We start from the raw sequence: 20,631 nt of genomic DNA, 5'->3' as shown, positions 1-20,631 counted from the left end.
CCCTGTCGAATGCTTTCTCTGCATCGACCGCCAGGAGGCACAGAGGTTCCCCGGAGGCCTTTGCCCTGGCTATCAGTGATAGGGATTTTACCGTATTGTCCCTAGCTTCTCTGCCCGGGATAAAACCCACCTGCTCTCCATGAATCAGTAGTGGGATGGTGTTTTGTAAGCGTGTGGCAATCATTTTCGCGAATAATTTAATATCTATGTTGAGGAGGGATATGGGTCTATAGTTGCCACAAACCGAGGCGTCTTTCCCCGGTTTGGGAATAACTGAAATGTGAGCTATTAGGGATTGTGGCGGGAAGGAACACTCCCGCCCCACCGCGTTGAAGGCTTTGAGAACTAGAGGTGAGATCTCTTTTTGGAAGACCTTGTAAAACCTGGCTGTATAGCCATCTGGCCCGGGGCATTTGCCTACTTTTAGTTCTTTGATGGTTTTTTCGAGCTCACTCACGCTGAAATCTTCGTCTAAGCTCCCTGCTTCTTCTGTTGTCATTCTTTTGGGGGCATTAAGGGTCAGATATGCCTCTGTCTCTCTGTCTAAACTTTGATCTTCACGCTGTGTCGAGTCTTTAATATTGTATAGTTTGGAATAATACTTTTTAAATTCCTCAAGTATGTCCTTTGTTGCGTGTACATGTCTTCCCCCCTCTGCCTGTATTTTGGTGACATGTGCGGAAGATGTTCTAGGATGGAGGGTTCTAGCTAGCCAACTTCCACATCTATCTCCGTATTCAAAGGCCCCTCTACGTAACTTGTCTCTATATGCTAGAGAGCGTTGATCAAGGATTTTAAGGATCTGCTGACGCATGGAGGAGATTTCTGCTTTAAGAGTGTCGCTTTGGGATTTTTTGTTGGCCTCCTCTTTGGCTTGTAGATGTGAGATAAGTTTACGTAGGCTCGCTGAGTTTTCCTTTTTAAGCCTAGTTCCATGGGAGATTAAAATTCCCCTAATGACGCATTTTAATGCCTCCCACTGGATGGGGGCTGGTGTTTGGTCATTTTTATGGGTCTCCATGAACCCTGCAATTGTTTCTTTAATGTCGGTGACACACAAGTAGTCTCGGAGCAAGTTGTCGTTAAGCCTCCACGAGGTGGTTCCTGGGCGGCCCGCACGTTCCATGAACCCTCCGTATACCGGAGCGTGATCGGACCAAATAAAATCCCCCAGGGAGCACCTTGGGGACCAGTCCAGCAAGTCCTGCGAGACCAGGAGCATGTCTATGCGGGTGTACGTGTTGTGGACTGCCGAGTGAAACGTGTATCATCCCAACGGCGGTTGACACTTGTTCCTGATTTGGGAGATAAACGTTAGCCAGAATAAATATCTTATCATTCACTTCTAGTTTTAGGAAGACAAATCTGCCCTCTTGGTCTATAGAGGTGTCAATCACACTGTGTCTAAATCCTCTGTGTAAGGCAATTGATACGCCTCCTGCTTTCTTCGTGGGGTGCGGGCTATGGAACCAGGTGGGGTAGAGTCTGGAACTGCATGATGGAACACAGTCTGTTTTAAAATGCGTTTCTTGGAACATAACTACCTGTATTCTTTTCTGGTGGAAATGGCGCAATATCTGGCTCCTCTTCTGAGGGATGTTCAGGCCCTTGGCATTATATGTGCTGCATGTCAGGTCAGCCATGTTTATCCTCAAAAGGGAAGGGCCCTTCCGTTTGGCTCTGACCACTTTCTCCAGTAAGGGGGGACTTGGGAAGGAGGGGGAAACACACAAGGTAAATCACATAAAGTCAAGAACAAAATCAAATAAACATTATCGAACTGAAAATCTATCCTCACACGATAGTTAGCGAGGGCTAACCGAGCCTTCGCCATAAGCTATATTAGCAAGAACTACCAAATTTACGGGTTGTCGCTCCCAACCCCTATGACTCTGAACCTTTAGTATTGCTATTGAACCTCAAAACCCCCGTGGACCCCAAGAAAGTCCCGAAATCGCTTTTCTTCCATCCGTTTCTCCTCTCTCCGGTGTATGAGTGGCCTGTGTTCGGTGTGAATTCTGTCAGGTTGGTTTAAGTCCCTTGGGCGCTTGGGGTTCTCGGCTCTCACTTGGCCTCTCTCTTCTGCAACGTGCTCTACTTTCCACTGTCTGCCATTCGCTTCTTGGTGGTGGAGTCGGGAGGGAGGACGGCTTAGGCCAGTCCGGCAGAGACACTTGCGGTAGTTCAAAGGTACTTAGGAAGTTGGGTAGGTCGCACAGTCCTCTGAATATGGCCGATTTGCCTCCTTTGTTGGCGTAAAGCTGAAACGGGAAGCCCCACCTATACACAATTTCTTTTTCTCGGAGTAATGTGAGTAGCGGCTTCAGGGCCTTTCTTAGTTGGAGGGTGCGACGTGATAAGTCCGTCAGGATCATTAGCGGGGCCCCTTTGTAGGACAAGTCGTTCTCTTTTCTCGCTTGTTGGAGGATTTGTTCTTTCAGCTTGTAGAAATGTACTCGACATATAATGTCTCTCGGTCTTTTTGGATCGGATGATTTTGGGCCTAGGGCACGATGAATTCTGTCAATCTCCACTTCCGATTCCGGCGGCCTTTGTAGGAGCTTGTTAAAGAATTCTCTTGCCCATTTCTCCAGCTGGGTGTTGTCAACTTCCTCCGGAAGGCCTCTAATTCTTAAGCTGTTCCTACGATGACGGTTTTCCAGGTCGTCAATCATATTGAATAGTTCGGAGATTTGCTGGGAGTGCTGGGAGAGCTTGAGCGCGTGATCATTCACGGTATTAGAGACTATTTCTTGCTCCCCCTCTATCTCTTCTAATCTCTGCCCCAGATGCCGGATATCCTGTTGTAGGACCACAATGTCCTTTTTATGCGAACTTTCCATCTTTTGGAAGAGGTCGTTTATTTCATTCTTGGTGGGAAGCGCACGAAGATGTTCCTTCCAATCCCATTCCTCAGGTGGGGTGTCAGGTCTCGGGTGGTAGGAGTTGCGGTTGCTTGCGGTTCTCCCCTGTTTCGCGCTGACGGGCGTCGCGGTGCTCATGGCAAGCCCTGGTGATGCAGGTGTGGGCGCTGATGGACTTAGGTTATCTGTGGCATGCGTCTCAGACACTGACTCCCATCTCCTGGGGCTGCTTGTATTGTTCCCTTTCTGAGGAAGTCTCTGTGGCAGGGGCTGCTGCGGCTGGGGGGGACTGCCCTCTCCTTCACTGCTAGGTTGCAGGGCCCTCACTCCCCTGACTTCTTCTGCCTGGGGCTCTTCCGATTCCCCTTCCTCTGGGGTCTGGGGTGGGTTATGGAGCTGCCTGGCCGGGTACATGTGGGCTGATGGTGTAGTGGAACAGCTCTTACCCCGTTCTGCCGCCGGCTTCTCCGCCTCTGCTGCCGCTTGGTCCACCTGCTTACTCCTCTCTGCTGTTCCTGCTGAGCGGTCCCCTCCGTGGTGTAGCGCGGGGGACTCGCTCTCTGCTGCCGCTCTTCTTACTGAGTCGCCGGCGGCTCTACTTCCGGGTTTGCCCTCCTCTCCTCTGTCGGCGGCGCCATCTTGGCCGCGGCACCGCGCTCCCCGCTGTCTGCCATGCCGCGGAGGAAGCCTTCCAATCCTCCCCTCAAGTGGGTCGGCGTCCTCTTGGGGTGGTCCTGCGTTTTTCTTCTCACCATCTGCCTGGTGAGAGGGGTCTTGGGGTCCTCTTGGGTCGGGTTTTTGTGCTTGGGGCCGGGAGCGATGTGAGGGAGCGTCTCACTCGCTCATCTGCTAGCCACGCCTCCCTCTGCGTATATTTTTGTGTGAATGATATCTGCACAAAAAAAAATCGGCTTATTGCAATCAGCGAGTTCTATTCACTGTGTATTGCGCGAACAAACTTTCTTGTGTGCCGTACGTTGATGTGAATGCACAGCAACTACAGCGCTCGGGAGGGACTGGTGGACTTAGGAAGCCTCACAGGCACTGGTAGCGTTCGGGTCCCTTCCTTCTCAGAACCCCACAAATCATAAACGTGACAGCATATTTTAGTGATATTCCACTTCTTGACCAGATGGGATTAACTAGTCCAGAAAGGGCCTGCAGACATATCACAGGCTGTACAGTACTGCAAGAAACTCATTTCTCAGCACCGTACCACTGAACGGAAGGCGGCCACGTAGTGGAGATGTAGTAACTGTGGCCGGCACCGGGACTCGTACAGTGGCTGCCGTGTAACAGACTAGACGCTGCAGCTGAACCAGCTTACCAAATCCGAGACTTTAGCAGATGCAGGCTTCTTCCCATACACAGTGAAGTGGAAAGTCCTTGTTAACACCGGGGACGCTGCCGCCCATTTCTACAACAGACAATACTTGTAAGTAAAAACATTTTCACACAAAAAAAACAACATTACTGGCTTCATGGAGCAAAAACTGGAGCACAAAATAACTGAAAACTGTACAACGAAGAAATAAATACATAAATGTTAATAATCTTGTTACTTGTCTGGTGGTGGAGCAGAAGTCCCCGCAGAGCTGACAGCAGGGTCCACATGGATGGGCTCCACATGCCCTATGACGATGCAAGAAGCCTGTTCACATGGGGGGCGATTGTGTAATAACAGAACCAAATGACCTTCAGGAGTGGGAAGATCTCCCTGATGAACCCAAGGGCTCCAATGCATCTTACTTTCGTGGATTTTGCGCTCGTAATACGTGGTAATAAACTCTACATTACTTTCAACGCTGCCTTTCACACGGTGCACAAAATGCACAAGCGAAAAAACCCGTGACATTGTGCTATCTTGGCCCACATTACACACGCATACACGCCAAGCTAGTGTATGGGGGTTTGACAGCACTCAATGCATTGCGCACTGCTGTACACTCCCCGCGCAGGACATACGCCCGTGGAAACCGCTTGTAAGAGACCCCTTCATCTTACAAACAGTCAAAACTAAAGTGACAGATAATCTTATCAGGACATCTTAAAGGTCTGCACAAGTGGTTTTTGTTACATTGATGATGTAGCTGCCCCCCACCCCAGTATATACAAGTGAGCTAGTGTCACCTCCGTTACTTATTCCTCTCTGTCTGAAACTTTTTCCCCAGTCATGTGATCTCAGATCTCTACTTGGGGTTGTGTGTGAAGTTTGTAGTCAGTTTCACAACACAGATTCGCCTCTCACAGTTACTGGTGCTGATCACACAGGTATAATAGAGAAGATCACAGCTCATCGTCCTGACTGTATATTTGTGGCCTGTAGCTTATTCAGGTGAGTATGGAAGGTAATCGATAAACTGCCCGCTAGCAGGCAAAATGGTTTAACCCCCTAACAAATGCTGGACTGATGCGTCATGGGATAGAAGCGATGGATCACTGAGCTGTTACTGACTACAGCCATTGTGACGTCCCATAAACTGGGTGGGACTCCAACAGTTTTAAGTACTTACAGGTTGCTCCTGGAGAGAGACTCCACGAACCCCGTCCACCATGTTTCACCGTATTCTCCGGCTGCAGTGTAGTAGCCTGTTTCCACCCTCTTGTTGATCCAGAGGAAGGCAAAAAAAACCCCTAATGAGGCAGAAGCCAATTTAGCCCATTTTGGGGAAAAAATTCCTTCCTGACTCCATAATGGCAGCCAGAATAATCCCTGGATCAACGTTTGATAGTTCTCATCTGACGCCAGTAACCGGATCAACAACCCCGCTGGTTATTTAATGTCTACATCCTGTAATATCATAGCGCTCTAAAAAGACATCTAGTCCCCTCCTAAACTCCTAATTCACAGACGTGACTACCACTAAAAATGTATTTTATTAAATATATTAAAAGACATAAACTGGGCACTACAAAGACAACACACAGCAACCAGGTACCTCCAGACAAACATGTTTGTTATCATAAAACATTTTTTTTTATCGCTTATCAAGTTTCAAATAACTCCAGGTCCTCATCCTCCTATAACGAATCTGTGTCTGGAGGTACCTGGTTGCTGTGTGTTGTCTTTGTAGTGCCCAGTTTATGTCTTTCAATATATTTAATAAAATACGTTTTTAGTGGTAGTCACGTCTGTGAATTGGGCTTATATTTCCTAGTTGACTCTATACTGCCCCCTCTGTGAAGTCCTCCTAAACTCCTCTATCGATTTTTGCCATCACTACGTCCTCAGGCAGAGAGTTCAACAGTCTCACTGCTCTTACAGTAAAGAACCCACTTCTGTGTTGGTGATGAAACCTGCTTTCCTTTAGACATAGAGGATGCCCTCTTGTTACCGTTGCAGTCCTGGGTATAAACAAATCATGGGAGAGATCTTTGTATCGTCCCCCAATGGATTTATAAAGTGTTATTTGGTCGCCCATTAACTGTATTTTTTACAGCGTGAATGATCCCAATTTTGATAGTCTCGCTTTGTATTCCAGTCCTCCCATTCTGTTTAGTAAATGTAGTTGTCGTTCATTGAACCACTTCAAGCACTGCAACATCTTGTCCAGAACTGTACACAGTATTCCATGTGAGGCCTGACAAGTGCCTCATTAAGTAGAAGAGGGTACACGACACTTACAATTTTTGGTGGATAACCACACCTTGACACCCACTTGGAAGGTGGGGGCTGCTTGGTGATGTCTGTCTGCTACTCTTTTGTAGGCACCCTGGGCTTTCTGCAAGGTCTCTTTCAGTTTCCTGTTGATTTCAGCTAATGCCATCAGTCTGTGATCGACCATCGGGACAGGACTGTTGATAGGAAGGCCCGGAATAAAGACAGAATATATCCTGTAGTTTGCATAGACTGGTCTCTGGGCGGTTGAGCTGTGTTGGGTATTGTTGTAGGTGAACTCCGCTGTTGATAGATAATCCCAGTTGTCCTGAAGATGGGAGATGAAGCAGTGGAGATACTGCTCAAGCGTCTGGTTAGTTCTCTTGGTCTGGCTGTTAGACTGCAGATAAAAGGCAGAGGAGAGACCTATGGTATTTCCCAGGGCCCTGCAGAAGTGTCTCCAGAACTTCAAGGTGAACTGAACCCCCTTGTCTGGGACAAAATCATCTGGAAATCCATGTAGTTAGAAAACTTCCTGGATCACCAGCTCCGCAGTGTGCTTGGTGGTGGGAATCTTTTCTATGGGGACAAAGTGAGCCAGGTTCGTAAGTCAGTTAATGCAACAAAGATGGTAGTCATTCCTTTCAAGGGAGGTAGGTCCACTATAAAGCCTATTGATATAGATCCCCATGGCCTGAATGGGATTGGAAGAGGTTTTAGGAAACCTAGAGGGTGAGCTCATGTTGTCTTGTTCTGAGCACATACCTTGCAAGAGATGACATATCTTTTCACATCCCTCCAGCAGTCTGGCCACCAGAAGAAATCAAGCAATAGTCCCAGAGTCTTTGTGACCCCAAGGTGACCGGCCAGCTTGGAATAATGGACTGGTTAGAGGACTTTAAGTCGACCAGCCTCGGGAACGTATAGTTGATGTTCTCGCCTCCAAAGTCCATTCTTGAAAGAGAACTTCGAATCCTTAGACTCTTAAGCTTTGTTAGGAGGTCCTCAGAATGCAGGATACACCCCAAAAAATTTTGAGGACAGAATTGAGTGATCTGTATTTGCCCTTTCTTCAGGCTCCAAAAATATTTGGGGCAATGCATCTGTCTTGTCCATTCGGGAAGCGGGGAGGTAGGACACAATGAAATTGAACCTGGGGAAGAACAGGGCCTATTGTGCTTGTCTCACAGAAGACCTGTTGGCATTACGGAAAAATTCTAAATTTCTATGGTCAGTAAGAATTGGTGGGCTCCTTCCAAGAGGTGCCTCGTATTGGTGAAAGCCACCTTGATGGCCAGAAGTTCCTTGTTCCCGACGTAATAGTTTTTCTCCATGGATGAAAAAGGTGTAGGACAGAAATGCACAAGGATGTAGTTGCATCTTATCTCAGACTCATTGTGACAGGGTAGCTCCCAAAGAGGAGTTGGAGGCATCCACCTCCACAACAAAAGACAATTCTAGTCTTGGGTGGATCACTACTGGTGCTGAAGTAAGAAGAGAGACTTTAGTTTCTCCAAAGCGGCTTGTGCCTCCGGGTACCAGGAAAACGTGTGTGCTTTCTTTGTGAGGGAGGTGATGGAAGAGATAACTTTTGAGAAGTCCTTGATAAATCTTCTGACTAACACTTCTCTAGTTTAATATAGAGGTTATTCTTTTGGAGTCATTCTAAGACAACCTGAATGTACCTGCAATGTTCCTACAAATTGTCAGAGAAGATATGCCACTACGAACTGATCCAACAGGTTTTGAAATGTCATTGATAAAGTGCTGGAAGGTAGCGGGAGCATTGCAGAGACCGAGCGGCATCACTAAAGAATCGAAGTATCCATATCTTGTTCTGAAAGCAGTCTTCCATTCATCTCTAGGGCGTATCCATCATACAAGACTATCTGTTCCTCCGAGGAACAGTTTAGTAAAAACTTTGGCGGCCCAAAGCCTCTCTAGCAGTTCTAAGATTAACGGGAGGGGATAGCGATTCTTAATAGTAATCTTATTTAGTTCCCGGTAATCAATGCCTGGTCGAAGAGTAGAATCTTTGTTTTCAACGAAGAATATGGGTACTCCCGCCAGGGAGGAGGAAGGGAAGAGGGCCAGATGAACTCCTCTTTTACATTTTCACCAAAATGTTCCTGAAGGGTTTTTAACTCTGGTTCTGAGAGGTTGAAGATACGCCAAAATGGAATAGAAGATCAAGGAATAGGATAGTAATAGGGCTGATGAGGTGGCAGCTGGTCGGCTTTCTTTTTGCAGCAGACATCCCTGAACAACTAGTATTGAACCGGTAACTTCTAAAAGTCCTGTTGACTCTCTTTGGGGTCTTGCATTGGTTCAAGGTCAGATGGTGGTATCTGGCAGTTCTCCTTACAGAATTCTGAAGGGAAGGCAACGGTCCTTGATTCCCAGTTGATAGAGGGATTATGGGTAAAGAACCAGGGGATCCTGAGAATTACTGGAAAATTAGGGGAAGAGATGAGCTGGAAGCTGATCGTTTCTTGATGGTCAGGTTTCATGCAGAGCTCCAGTTCAATTGTCTCCCATGTAACAGGTACCGAAATCAAGGGTGACCCACCGACGGTTTCCACATCAACTGGAATGGGCTTAAGTCTGGTAATAATGTTTTTGTCAAGAGTGAATTTTAAGTCCATGAAGTTTCCTCCTACTCCTGAATCGAACACTGCTGAGCACTGCGTCTTCTGATTTCCCGTTAAGATCTCTATTGGAAGGACAAAATGGTGGAGATTGGGAAAGGGTTTTCACACCGTCTTGAACTACCAGTGCAAAGGCCCGTTTGGTAGCATCCCCTTGTTTCGTGACAGCTGGATTGGTCATGATCTTGACGTTGGCTAGGGCGAGAGTCCTTTTGAATTTATTTGGACAGTTTCATGTTCTGAGCTTCCACAATAAAGGAATAGATCTTCATCACAGCACCTTTCTTTTTCAGTGGTGGAAAGAAGTTTGCAGATGACATCAACCTGCATCATTTCTGGGGCAGCTTCAGTCCTTGGGTGGGGACTCAATGTGGATTGACTAAAGGAGTAAGGGGTTTTGCGCCCAAACCCCGCAGTCTCTCCTTTCACTGCTCAGAAAGTCTTTGCTCAATTCAGATGCACAGCTGAATGAAATCTTCAAGGTTATCAGGGGTCTCCACTCAAGCAAGTTCATCCTTTACCCACTCTATTGTGTGGCTGGGTTCCATGTGGTATCATTCGCCCAGTGATGAAATTCTGCCAAATACTCTGCAACAGAACATTGCCTTTGTCGTAGGTTGTGTAACCTCCCTTCAGCTGTAGTACAGAGATTGGGGTCGTCAAAAGATTTGGTCCATAGTGGTTGTGAAGGCAGCAAAGCTGTCAAGGAGATTACTGTTGGTCTCTATGTATGGCAAGGCCCATGCGAGTGCCTCATCAGTGGAGGTTAATAATGAAAAACAAACTTCTTCCTGTTGCTGATAAACGAGGTGGGCTGCATCTGGAAATAAATCCAGCATTGATTAAGGAAGCCTCTATATTGCCGACGATCCCCACCAAATTTTGCGGGCACTGACATGCAGAAATCAAAGCCTGAGTGATGCAAATTCTGAAGCTGCCTCTGTAAGCTGGTTATCTCCTTCTATTTATCCAACACCAGTGTCTGTATTCCAAAAATCTTTTACTGATAGGCGGCACAAAACCCTTGGAGCTCTGTAAGTTGTTTCCTCAGGGTGGTTACTACGAACTCCATTGTGGGCAAGATTATTTTGTAGCGTCTTTCTGGTGCTGGGTCTGAAACCACGGGTGTAGTGGCAGTCGAGCAATACTAGAGAGTGGTCAGGAGGAAGCCGGAGGTAGTCAGCAGGTAGTTACGGTTTGCAGTACAAAGGAGGACGAGGGTAGCATTTTTGGAAGGACAGCCAAAAGTCATCAGCAGGTAGTCACAGTTTGCAATACAAAGGAGAAGGCGGGTAGCGTTGACAGGAGGAGAGCCGGGGGTCATTAACAGGTAGTCGTAGTTTGCAGGAGGGGAGCAGGTTTAGTAGCTGAAGCTTGATAAAAGCAGTGGGAGCACAATAACTTTGCAAGGAGCTGGGTGGAAGGGCTGGGCTTTTAAAGGAAGTCCTAATGAGGAAAGGAGAGAGGGAAGCAGAGAGGGCTGATGTGGATGGAGCATACAGATAGAAGAAGAGAGGTGTTGATTTTGGTGGAGTGTACTGAAAGAAAGATAAAGGGGTGTTGAGGATGGAGTGCACTGAGGAAGGAGAGAGGGGCAATTGTGGATGGAGGATACTGAAGAAAGGAGAGATGGGTGATGTAGGTGGAGGGCACTGAGGGAAGGAGAGAGGGGCTAATGTGGATGAAGTATACTGATGGAATGAGGGACTGATGTGGGTGGAGTATAGTGAGGTAAGGAAAGACACTTTTGGCACACAAAAGGTGGATGATCCTTTGTAGAGGAGTTGGTATGTGAGAGAATTGCTTGATTAGATGCACAGAGCACAATAAACATGGAAGAAAGGAACAGGGCCAGATTTATATAGAGGGCTTATTTGGGAAGGAGCAAGATACGGGATGAACTAGACAGGGGAGACATGGAACCAGGAACAGGAGACAAGGACAAGGAACATGGGACTAGGAATCAGAGGGAGCTATCCAGCATGCTGAATAGCTAGGGCTGCTGCTCGAGTGCAGGAGGTTGCAGGTTTGAGTCTTGACAGAGAGGGGTGATGTGGATGGAACTTACTAATAAAAGGGATGGTGATATGGATGGAGGGCACTGATGGAAGAAGAGAGGTACTGATGTGGATGGAGTGCACTGAGGGAAGGAGGATTTCTTCAGGAAATTAGGTGTTCAGTGCCCAGGACAAAGAAAGGTGTCATTTTACAGCCAGCACACTGTCAAGTCTCTGATTTGCTCCCTGCGTTTCTGTTTTTCTTGCATTCTGTGGTTTTTTCTCTCTTTTTTTTTTTTGTCAGTTTCTATTGGTCCCTGGTTTACTGTACTCTGGTTCCCCTCTGACCTTGGACCTCTCCTTATGGAAGTAGTGGGGTTGTCTTTTTCGGAAGGGGTGCTCCACTGTGAGCGGGTTCTGTCGGAGGGGATCAGCATGCCCAGCTCTGATTGCTACCTCTTGTTTCTGTCTGCTCCTGAGTAAAGCCCTGGGCTTCAACCCTCTAATGACGTGGCCCTTTTTTTCCCCCCCATTTTTGTTTTTTCCTGCCCCCTTTTCAAAAATCGTAACTCCTTTATTTATCATCGCTGTCGCTGTATGAGGGCTTGTTGTTTTTTGCGGGTCGAGTTGTATTTTTCAATGGTACTATTTAATGTATCATATAATGCACTGAAAAACTTTTTAAAAATTCCAAGTGCTTTAGGGAAAACATTTCTCTTTCATTCTCTTCAGGTGTGCACTAGGGCCAAGCCTCTGGCGTGCCTTTTCTCGCACCAGCTTTTGAGACTCTTAACTCTGAGCTTCCAAATCCATCTGTAGTCTGTTCACCTTCTCAGACAGCTCTGCCTGTAATCTGACACCTTCGGTGCTTTTAAATTGTAGCTCTTGAAGCTTCGTCTCTACCGTATTTCTCTTGCATTCATAGTCCCTCGTCTTCCAATAGCACCTTCCCCTCCTTGGTCAGTCCAGTACACTCACTTTCCAAAGCCCGTTTTCCTTTACCAAGGTTTCTTTCATCTTTCTAGTTTGCTTTAGCCATTTAGTCAGCTTCTGGATCTGGGTTTCTAATACTTAAGCTTCCTCATCCAAGTTCATCATGGGGTCACCACCTGCTCATGGAGTGCTTCCTTGAAGTCCAGTATATCCTCCAAGTCCTTTGTGTGCTCCCCTGCCTGGCTGTAAGCAGCTTTCTCCATTTTCAGGTTTTCTTTGAGTTAAGTAATCCGAAACTCCAGTTCCGCATTTTTCTTAGCCAACTGCATTTTCAACTCTGCAATTTGATTATGCAACTCTGTAGACTCTCCTGACTTGCAACACATCATTTCTAACTCTTGGGCTCTTATTAGCATTTTTTTAAAATTCCCATTCACATGTGCAGCTAGCGCTTCCAGACATAATCTGCAATCAGCTTCATCTTTGGCTAATCTTCTGAGGTGTTCAGTCTTTTTTTTAATATGACCTCAGCTTCTGTGTTCAACTGTGCAACTTCATTGAGGACACCCAAGTATCATTCCAGATCCATCCTGTTTCTTATGCCAGCAGCCTTTTAATAACTGTACTCTCCACAGACATTCAATTGCTACAACCTAGCTTCACAAGACACTACACTGCCAATTTCTCCCTCTAGTTCACTCTTAGCACAACATGCAGCCTTTCCATTATTTTTACACTCTACCAATAGGGGCATACTTAAGCTAATTCACCACCCTCTATTATTTGACACATTCTAACCTGGGCAGCTGTATGCAAACCCAGAACCATTGTGTATTGGTTAGTCAGCAACACAAAGGTGGCATGGCTACTACCGTGTGATCTAGGACTCCACACAACTTGCCATCCAAAGGGCAGGACATCCTACACGCTGGCCCAATTTATTACAGTGTTACGTTGTCCCACACATTATGTCTATGATACACTTCGTATTTACCTCCCCTGAGTGAGTGTCCTTTAAACATCCATCACACCCAGTCCCTATCCCCCATCTTTCTTTGCATTTTACAAGACATAAAAACAGGAAGACAATCCTTATTCTTCTGCTGTGCGTAGACCTGTCAGCCTCTGGAGTGACTCAAGTAGGGCTGAAGATCCACCTCTTCCACTCGTGCAGATCCTGAAGCTTCAGCAGTGCATTGAGTGACCAGTTTCGGGAAGTGTGGTAACCTATTTGTCCATGGCCCCCTACCGTCCCCTGGTTCGCGGGGTCCAGGGTCTTTTGGCTAACTTGGTTAGCTCTTGGTAGCTAGATGGTCAGCTTGCAGAGATTATCAGGGTATAATTTACACTGTCATTAGTGAAGTAACTCCTGATATAAGGAACTCATGTAGGAAGTGAGATCCTCATGCTGGACTGGAGAAAGTATAGGTCTGTTACAGGGGCCCTACCAAACAAAATTTCACAGGAACGCAACTTATTCTTTTGGATTAGGCACATTTCTGAGTAGAGAGACTAAAAAAATGTGTACCTCAACTATTTTCTATGACTTCTGGTACATCATACATAAAATTACTTCATTCAACAATTTCTTAGCCACATTTTTAGCATTGGCATTTTTATTTTATTTTGCAAGCCAAGCCTCTAGCTGATTTGAGAAGAGGCCTGTGCAAACCAACCCAAACTCCAAAACTTCTACCTCAGGTAGGTGTATGTAGTCAATCTGCAGTCGCTGAAACAGATGGTCCGGCCTTGTAACATAGTATGTAAGGCTGAATGAAGACAATGTCCATCTAGTCCAGCCTGTCTATCCTCCTGTGTTGATCCAGAGGAAGGCAAAAAAAACCAAGGGCAGAAACCAATTTAGCCCTTTTGGGGAAAAAATTCCTTCCTGACTCCCTAATGGCAATCAGACTGTTCCCTGGATCAACCCCTAATAGTTCCTACCTGCCTGTATACCCGGATTGACAATTAACCTAAGACTTGTATCCTATAATGTCCTTCCTCTCCAGAAAGACATCAAGTCCCCTTTTAAACTCCTCTATGGATTTTGCCATCACCACATCCTCAGGCAGAGAGTTCCACAGTCTAACTGCTCTTACAGTAAAGAATCCCCTTCGATGTTGGTGATGAAACCTACTTTCCTCTAATCGTAGCGGATGTCCTCTTGTTACCGTCGCGGTCCTGGGTGTAAACAGATCTTGGGAGAGATCCTTGTATTGTCCCCTCATATACTTATACATGGTTATTTGATCACCTCTTAGCCGTCTTTTTTCCAGGGTGAATAATCCCAATTTGGATAGCCTCTCTGGGTATTCCAGTCCCGTCATTCCATGTATTAGTTTAGTTGCCCTTCTTTGAACCCCCTCCAGCACTGTGACATCTTTCCTGAGCACCGGTGACCAGAACTGTACGCAGTATTCCATGTGAGGCCTGACTAGTGCCTTATATAATGGAAGGATAATGTTCTCATCCTTCGCCCCTATACCTTTTTTAATGCACCCCAAGACTTTATTTGCCTTTGCAGCAGCTGACTGGCATTGGTTACTCCAGTTCAGTCCACAATCCACTAGTACCCCCAGATCCTTGTAGCAACGGTACTTTGACCAATTAGCCTGGATTTTGTAGATACTGGAACCAACAGCACTCACTCAAATCCAAAGACAAAGAGGACAGGAAGAAATATATGCATAGCCGTATGGGGTCAATGAACGGAAAAAACCCCCCAAAAGTCCTGATATCAGTAAAGATACGGCAGCATTCAAGAAATAAAAAACTTGTTCAAACCTTTATTCATTCCATATTAAAGCAGAGAGGACCCGCAACTTTCGACCCATATGGTCTTTGTCAAGCCAGGTAGGTATTTGTAGTCAATTTGCAGTCGCTGAAACAGATGGTCTGGCTTTCTAGCAACGGTACTTTGACCAATTGGCCTGGATTGTGACGGGCGCATACTATGCATCCCTGTACATACCAGATCACAGCAGTGTTGTACCCTTGGGCAAGCCAAGCAGAAGACATTATACCACACATTACCTGCTTGAATTGATGGGTTACTCATGGCTCAGGTGTTATATAATGGAGTATAGCGTGCGAGATTGGTGGGGGTATGGGTGGGTTTACCTTTTCTCAGACTCCCTTCTCATCAAGTGCCACTCCTCCTTTTCTACCTTTGAGGCCTGTTCCTGCAACGGAGGAGTGATGTGGATCAAGCATACTGAGCAAAGGGGCTGATGTGGATCGAGCATACTGAGCGGAGGGGCTGATGTGGATCGCGCATGCTGAGCGGAGGGGCTGATGTGGATCGCGCATGCTGAGCGGAGGGGCTGATGTGGATCGCGCATGCTGAGCGGAGGGGCTGATGTGGATCGAGCATACTGAGCGAAGGGGCTGATGTGGATCGAGCATACTGAGCGAAGGGGCTGATGTGGATCGAGCATACTGAGCGAAGGGGCTGATGTGGATCGAGCATACTGAGCGAAGGGGCTGATGTGGATCGAGCATACTGAGCGAAGGGGCTGATGTGGATCGAGCATACTGAGCGAAGGGGCTGATGTGGATCGAGCATACTGAGCGAAGGAGAGTGGGGCTGATGTGGATCGAGCATACTGAGCGAAGGAGAGTGGGGCTGATGTGGATCGAGCATACTGAGCAAAGGGAAGTAGGGCTGATGTGGATCGAGCATACTGAGCAAAAGAGAGTGAGGCTGATGTGGATTGAGCATACTGAGCGAGGGAGAGTGGGGCTGATGTGGATCGAGCATACTGAGCAAAGGAGAGTGGGGCTGATGTGGATCGAGCATACTGAGCAAAGGAGAGAGGGGCTGATGTGGATCGAGCATACTGAGCAAAGGAGAGAGGGGCTGATGTGGATCGAGCATACTGAGCAAAGGAGAGAGGGGCTGATGTGGATCGAGCATACTGAGCAAAGGAGAGAGGGGCTGATGTGGATCGAGCATACTGAGCAAAGGAGAGAGGGGCTGATGTGGATCGAGCATACTGAGCAAAGGAGAGAGGGGCTGATGTGGATCGAGCATACTGAGCAAAGGAGAGAGGGGCTGATGTGGATCGAGCATACTGAGCAAAGGAGAGAGGGGCTGATGTGGATCGAGCATACTGAGCAAAGGAGAGGGGCTGATGTGGATCGAGCAAACTGAGCGAAGGAGAGAGGGGCTGATGTGGATCGAGCATACTGAGCGAAGGAGAGAGGGGCTGATGTGGATCGAGCATACTGAGCGAAGGAGAGTGGGGCTGATGTGGATCGAGCATACTGAGCGAAGGAGAGTGGGGCTGATGTGGATCGAGCATACTGAGCAAAGGAGAGAGGGGCTGATGTGGATCGAGCATACTGAGCAAAGGAGAGAGGGGCTGATGTGGATCGAGCATACTGAGCAAAGGAGAGAGGGGCTGATGTGGATCGAGCATACTGAGCAAAGGAGAGAGGGGCTGATGTGGATCGAGCATACTGAGCAAAGGAGAGGGGCTGATGTGGATCGAGCAAACTGAGCGAAGGAGAGAGGGGCTGATGTGGATCGAGCATACTGAGCAAAGGAGAGAGGGGCTGATGTGGATCGAGCATACTGAGCAAAGGAGAGGGGCTGATGTGGATCGAGCAAACTGAGCGAAGGAGAGAGGGGCTGATGTGGATCGAGCATACTGAGCGAAGGAGAGTGGGGCTGATGTGGATCGAGCATACTGAGCAAAGGGAAGTAGGGCTGATGTGGATCGAGCATACTGAGCAAAAGAGAGTGAGGCTGATGTGGATTGAGCATACTGAGCGAGGGAGAGTGGGGCTGATGTGGATCGAGCATACTGAGCAAAGGAGAGTGGGGCTGATGTGGATCGAGCATACTGAGCAAAGGAGAGAGGGGCTGATGTGGATCGAGCATACTGAGCAAAGGAGAGAGGGGCTGATGTGGATCGAGCATACTGAGCAAAGGAGAGAGGGGCTGATGTGGATCGAGCATACTGAGCAAAGGAGAGAGGGGCTGATGTGGATCGAGCATACTGAGCAAAGGAGAGAGGGGCTGATGTGGATCGAGCATACTGAGCAAAGGAGAGAGGGGCTGATGTGGATCGAGCATACTGAGCAAAGGAGAGAGGGGCTGATGTGGATCGAGCATACTGAGCAAAGGAGAGGGGCTGATGTGGATCGAGCATACTGAGCGAAGGGGCTGATGTGGATCGAGCATACTGAGCGAAGGGGCTGATGTGGATCGAGCATACTGAGCGAAGGGGCTGATGTGGATCGAGCATACTGAGCGAAGGGGCTGATGTGGATCGAGCATACTGAGCGAAGGGGCTGATGTGGATCGAGCATACTGAGCGAAGGGGCTGATGTGGATCGAGCATACTGAGCGAAGGGGCTGATGTGGATCGAGCATACTGAGCAAAGGAGAGAGGGGCTGATGTGGATCGAGCATACTGAGCAAAGGAGAGAGGGGCTGATGTGGATCGAGCATACTGAGCAAAGGAGAGGGGCTGATGTGGATCGAGCATACTGAGCAAAGGAGAGGGGCTGATGTGGATCGAGCATACTGAGCGAAGGGGCTGATGTGGATCGAGCATACTGAGCGAAGGGGCTGATGTGGATCGAGCATACTGAGCGAAGGGGCTGATGTGGATCGAGCATACTGAGCAAAGGAGAGAGGGGCTGATGTGGATCGAGCATACTGAGCAAAGGAGAGAGGGGCTGATGTGGATCGAGCATACTGAGCGAAGGGGCTGATGTGGATCGAGCATACTGAGCAAAGGAGAGGGGCTGATGTGGATCGAGCATACTGAGCGAAGGGGCTGATGTGGATCGAGCATACTGAGCGAAGGGGCTGATGTGGATCGAGCATACTGAGCGAAGGGGCTGATGTGGATCGAGCATACTGAGCAAAGGAGAGAGGGGCTGATGTGGATCGAGCATACTGAGCAAAGGAGAGGGGCTGATGTGGATCGAGCATACTGAGCGAAGGGGCTGATGTGGATCGAGCATACTGAGCGAAGGGGCTGATGTGGATCGAGCATACTGAGCGAAGGGGCTGATGTGGATCGAGCATACTGAGCGAAGGAGAGTGGGGCTGATGTGGATCGAGCATACTGAGCGAAGGAGAGTGGGGCTGATGTGGATCGAGCATACTGAGCAAAGGGAAGTAGGGCTGATGTGGATCGAGCATACTGAGCAAAAGAGAGTGAGGCTGATGTCGATTGAGCATACTGAGCGAGGGAGAGTGGGGCTGATGTGGATCGAGCATACTGAGCAAAGGAGAGTGGGGCTGATGTGGATCGAGCATACTGAGCAAAGGAGAGAGGGGCTGATGTGGATCGAGCATACTGAGCAAAGGAGAGAGGGGCTGATGTGGATCGAGCATACTGAGCAAAGGAGAGAGGGGCTGATGTGGATCGAGCATACTGAGCAAAGGAGAGAGGGGCTGATGTGGATCGAGCATACTGAGCAAAGGAGAGAGGGGCTGATGTGGATCGAGCATACTGAGCAAAGGAGAGAGGGGCTGATGTGGATCGAGCATACTGAGCAAAGGAGAGAGGGGCTGATGTGGATCGAGCATACTGAGCAAAGGAGAGGGGCTGATGTGGATCGAGCAAACTGAGCGAAGGAGAGAGGGGCTGATGTGGATCGAGCATACTGAGCGAAGGAGAGAGGGGCTGATGTGGATCGAGCATAATGAGCGAAGGAGAGAGGGGCTGATGTGGATCGAGCATACTGAGTGAAGGAGAGAGGGGCTGATGTGGATCGAGCATACTGAGCAAAGGAGAGAGGGGCTGATGTGGATCGAGCATACTGAGTGAAGGAGAGAGGGGCTGATGTGGATCGAGCATACTGAGTGAAGGAGAGAAGGGCTGATGTGGATGGAGCATACTGAGTGAAGGAGAGAAGGGCTGATGTGGATTGAGCATAATGAGTGAAGGAGAGAGGGGTGATGTGGATGGAGTATACTGAGGGAGGGAGAGGCTGATGTGGGTGAAGTGCACTGAGGGAAGGAGACAGGTGCTAATGTGGTTGGAGTATACTAAAGGAAGGAGAAAGGAGTGACATGGGTGGAGTGCACCAAGGGGGTGACATGGGTGGTGTGTACCGGGGGTGGGAACGGAGGAGTGACATGGGTGGAGTATACTGAGGGGTCATGTGGGTGGAACGCACTAGATGTGGACATTGGTTGTTAGTTGTGTAGCAGAGATGTAACAAAACAGTAATATTTTAGAAGTGCTGTTAGTGTATAGCGCTACAACTGCCGGACAACATATGACACGGGTGACTCCTCTGCGGTTCAGCTAGTCGAAGGTCCTTGATTTTAGGCTGATAGAAAAAAATAGCAGTTAAGCTACAACTAGTAGGTACAGGTGTGGTAGCTGGGGTTAACAGCAGTAAGATGGTGGGGGTTGTAGTAAGGAAGGCAGCAGTATGGCTGTTGAAGGGCAGGAGATCAGCAGCTGTAGGTTACAGAGTGTGGTTTAACACTGGACTCTTAGTTAAATTAATATGATTCAATTTACCCCTATCCATTTTATAGTATGCTTCTTTCATTTTGTATGCTATAGTTTGTGTCAATTCTTTGTAATTTTCCTTTAACCAGATTTGCTCAAATGTATTGAAGAATAAAAAGGGACCTCGGTGATTAGAACACTCCAAGGTTGTAGATTGAATGGCTCAGGTTGTAGCTCCGTTCTTCCATTTCTCTCTAAACAATTTATTGTTTGCCATTACTGTACTTTTGTGTTTTGAGAAGCTAATCATGTATGATTCTACTGCATCGGAGTGCGTTTGGCATTTTAGATGTTAAATTCTTTATTTTATATATTCATATTTGTGTTTGTTATCGACCAATGTTAATAAATGAATTATAATAAATTTGAATTATTGTAATCAAACCATGTGCCTCTATAAAAACTGCTGCCTGTCAATTAAGAAATAGATAGCTTTTGATCATGTCCAGTTGCGTTGTAGTGGAAGTTATTTCCCTGGCTCGCTAACCTCTAACTGAATTTGGACTCCAGAAACAGATCATAAAGCACATAGATTTATTTGCACTAACAATTTGGCGCCCAAACCCAGCAGAGAATTCAGTGATTTACTTGATGAGCGCCCTATATAAATTTAATTGTAAATGTATTCCTTACAAATCTGTTTTCGCTTGAGACTGAGATTATCCCCTATTGCTGGCCAAGTAGGGCACCTGTAATGCTTTGATCCGTGTCTAAGAACCTGACAGATTGGTATGTTTTTGTGGGGGATCTATACGTGATTGATGTCTGGACATTAGTGAGGCGAGTGCTGTGATGCATTGTTGTTCTAAGATAAGAATAACTGAATGAATAAAAATGTTAGATGGGATTTAAAGGAAGAATTAATTATAGTCTGCTAGGAAGCTTGGTTTCTTTGGAATGCGTGGGTCTTGGTGACGTTTCACTCTCCCCTCTTCTTCAACCTCTGTCTGACATCCCTGAGAAGAGAGTGAACTAAATAATATGTTGTAAATTTATGGACAATTGTTATGATTTAACAATGTAGACGATAGTAATTGAATTAGGCAAATAGTGTCTGACCAAAAATAGGGTTTCTTCAGACCCTCTTGTTGTTGCGATAGACAG

The 20,631-nt window shown here is 47.4% G+C and overlaps 1 protein-coding gene across 1 annotated transcript in view; it reads right to left on the bottom strand.

Moving 5' to 3' along the window:
• Positions 1–20,631, bottom strand: part of SDHA (succinate dehydrogenase complex flavoprotein subunit A) — a 169,957-nt gene that overhangs the window by 124,944 nt on the left and 24,382 nt on the right. Inside the window, exon 2 of the mRNA XM_066579113.1 lies at positions 4,192–4,281. Within this exon, the coding sequence (XP_066435210.1) occupies positions 4,192–4,281 (90 nt within the window). The remainder of the gene's footprint in view (positions 1–4,191; positions 4,282–20,631) is intronic.

This window comes from Eleutherodactylus coqui, chromosome 9, assembly GCF_035609145.1.
Source record: "Eleutherodactylus coqui strain aEleCoq1 chromosome 9, aEleCoq1.hap1, whole genome shotgun sequence".
In the NCBI taxonomy this organism is placed as follows: domain Eukaryota; kingdom Metazoa; phylum Chordata; class Amphibia; order Anura; family Eleutherodactylidae; genus Eleutherodactylus; species Eleutherodactylus coqui.
The sequence above is the reverse complement of the archived record's forward strand: the minus strand, read 5'-3'. Positions and strand labels throughout refer to the sequence as shown.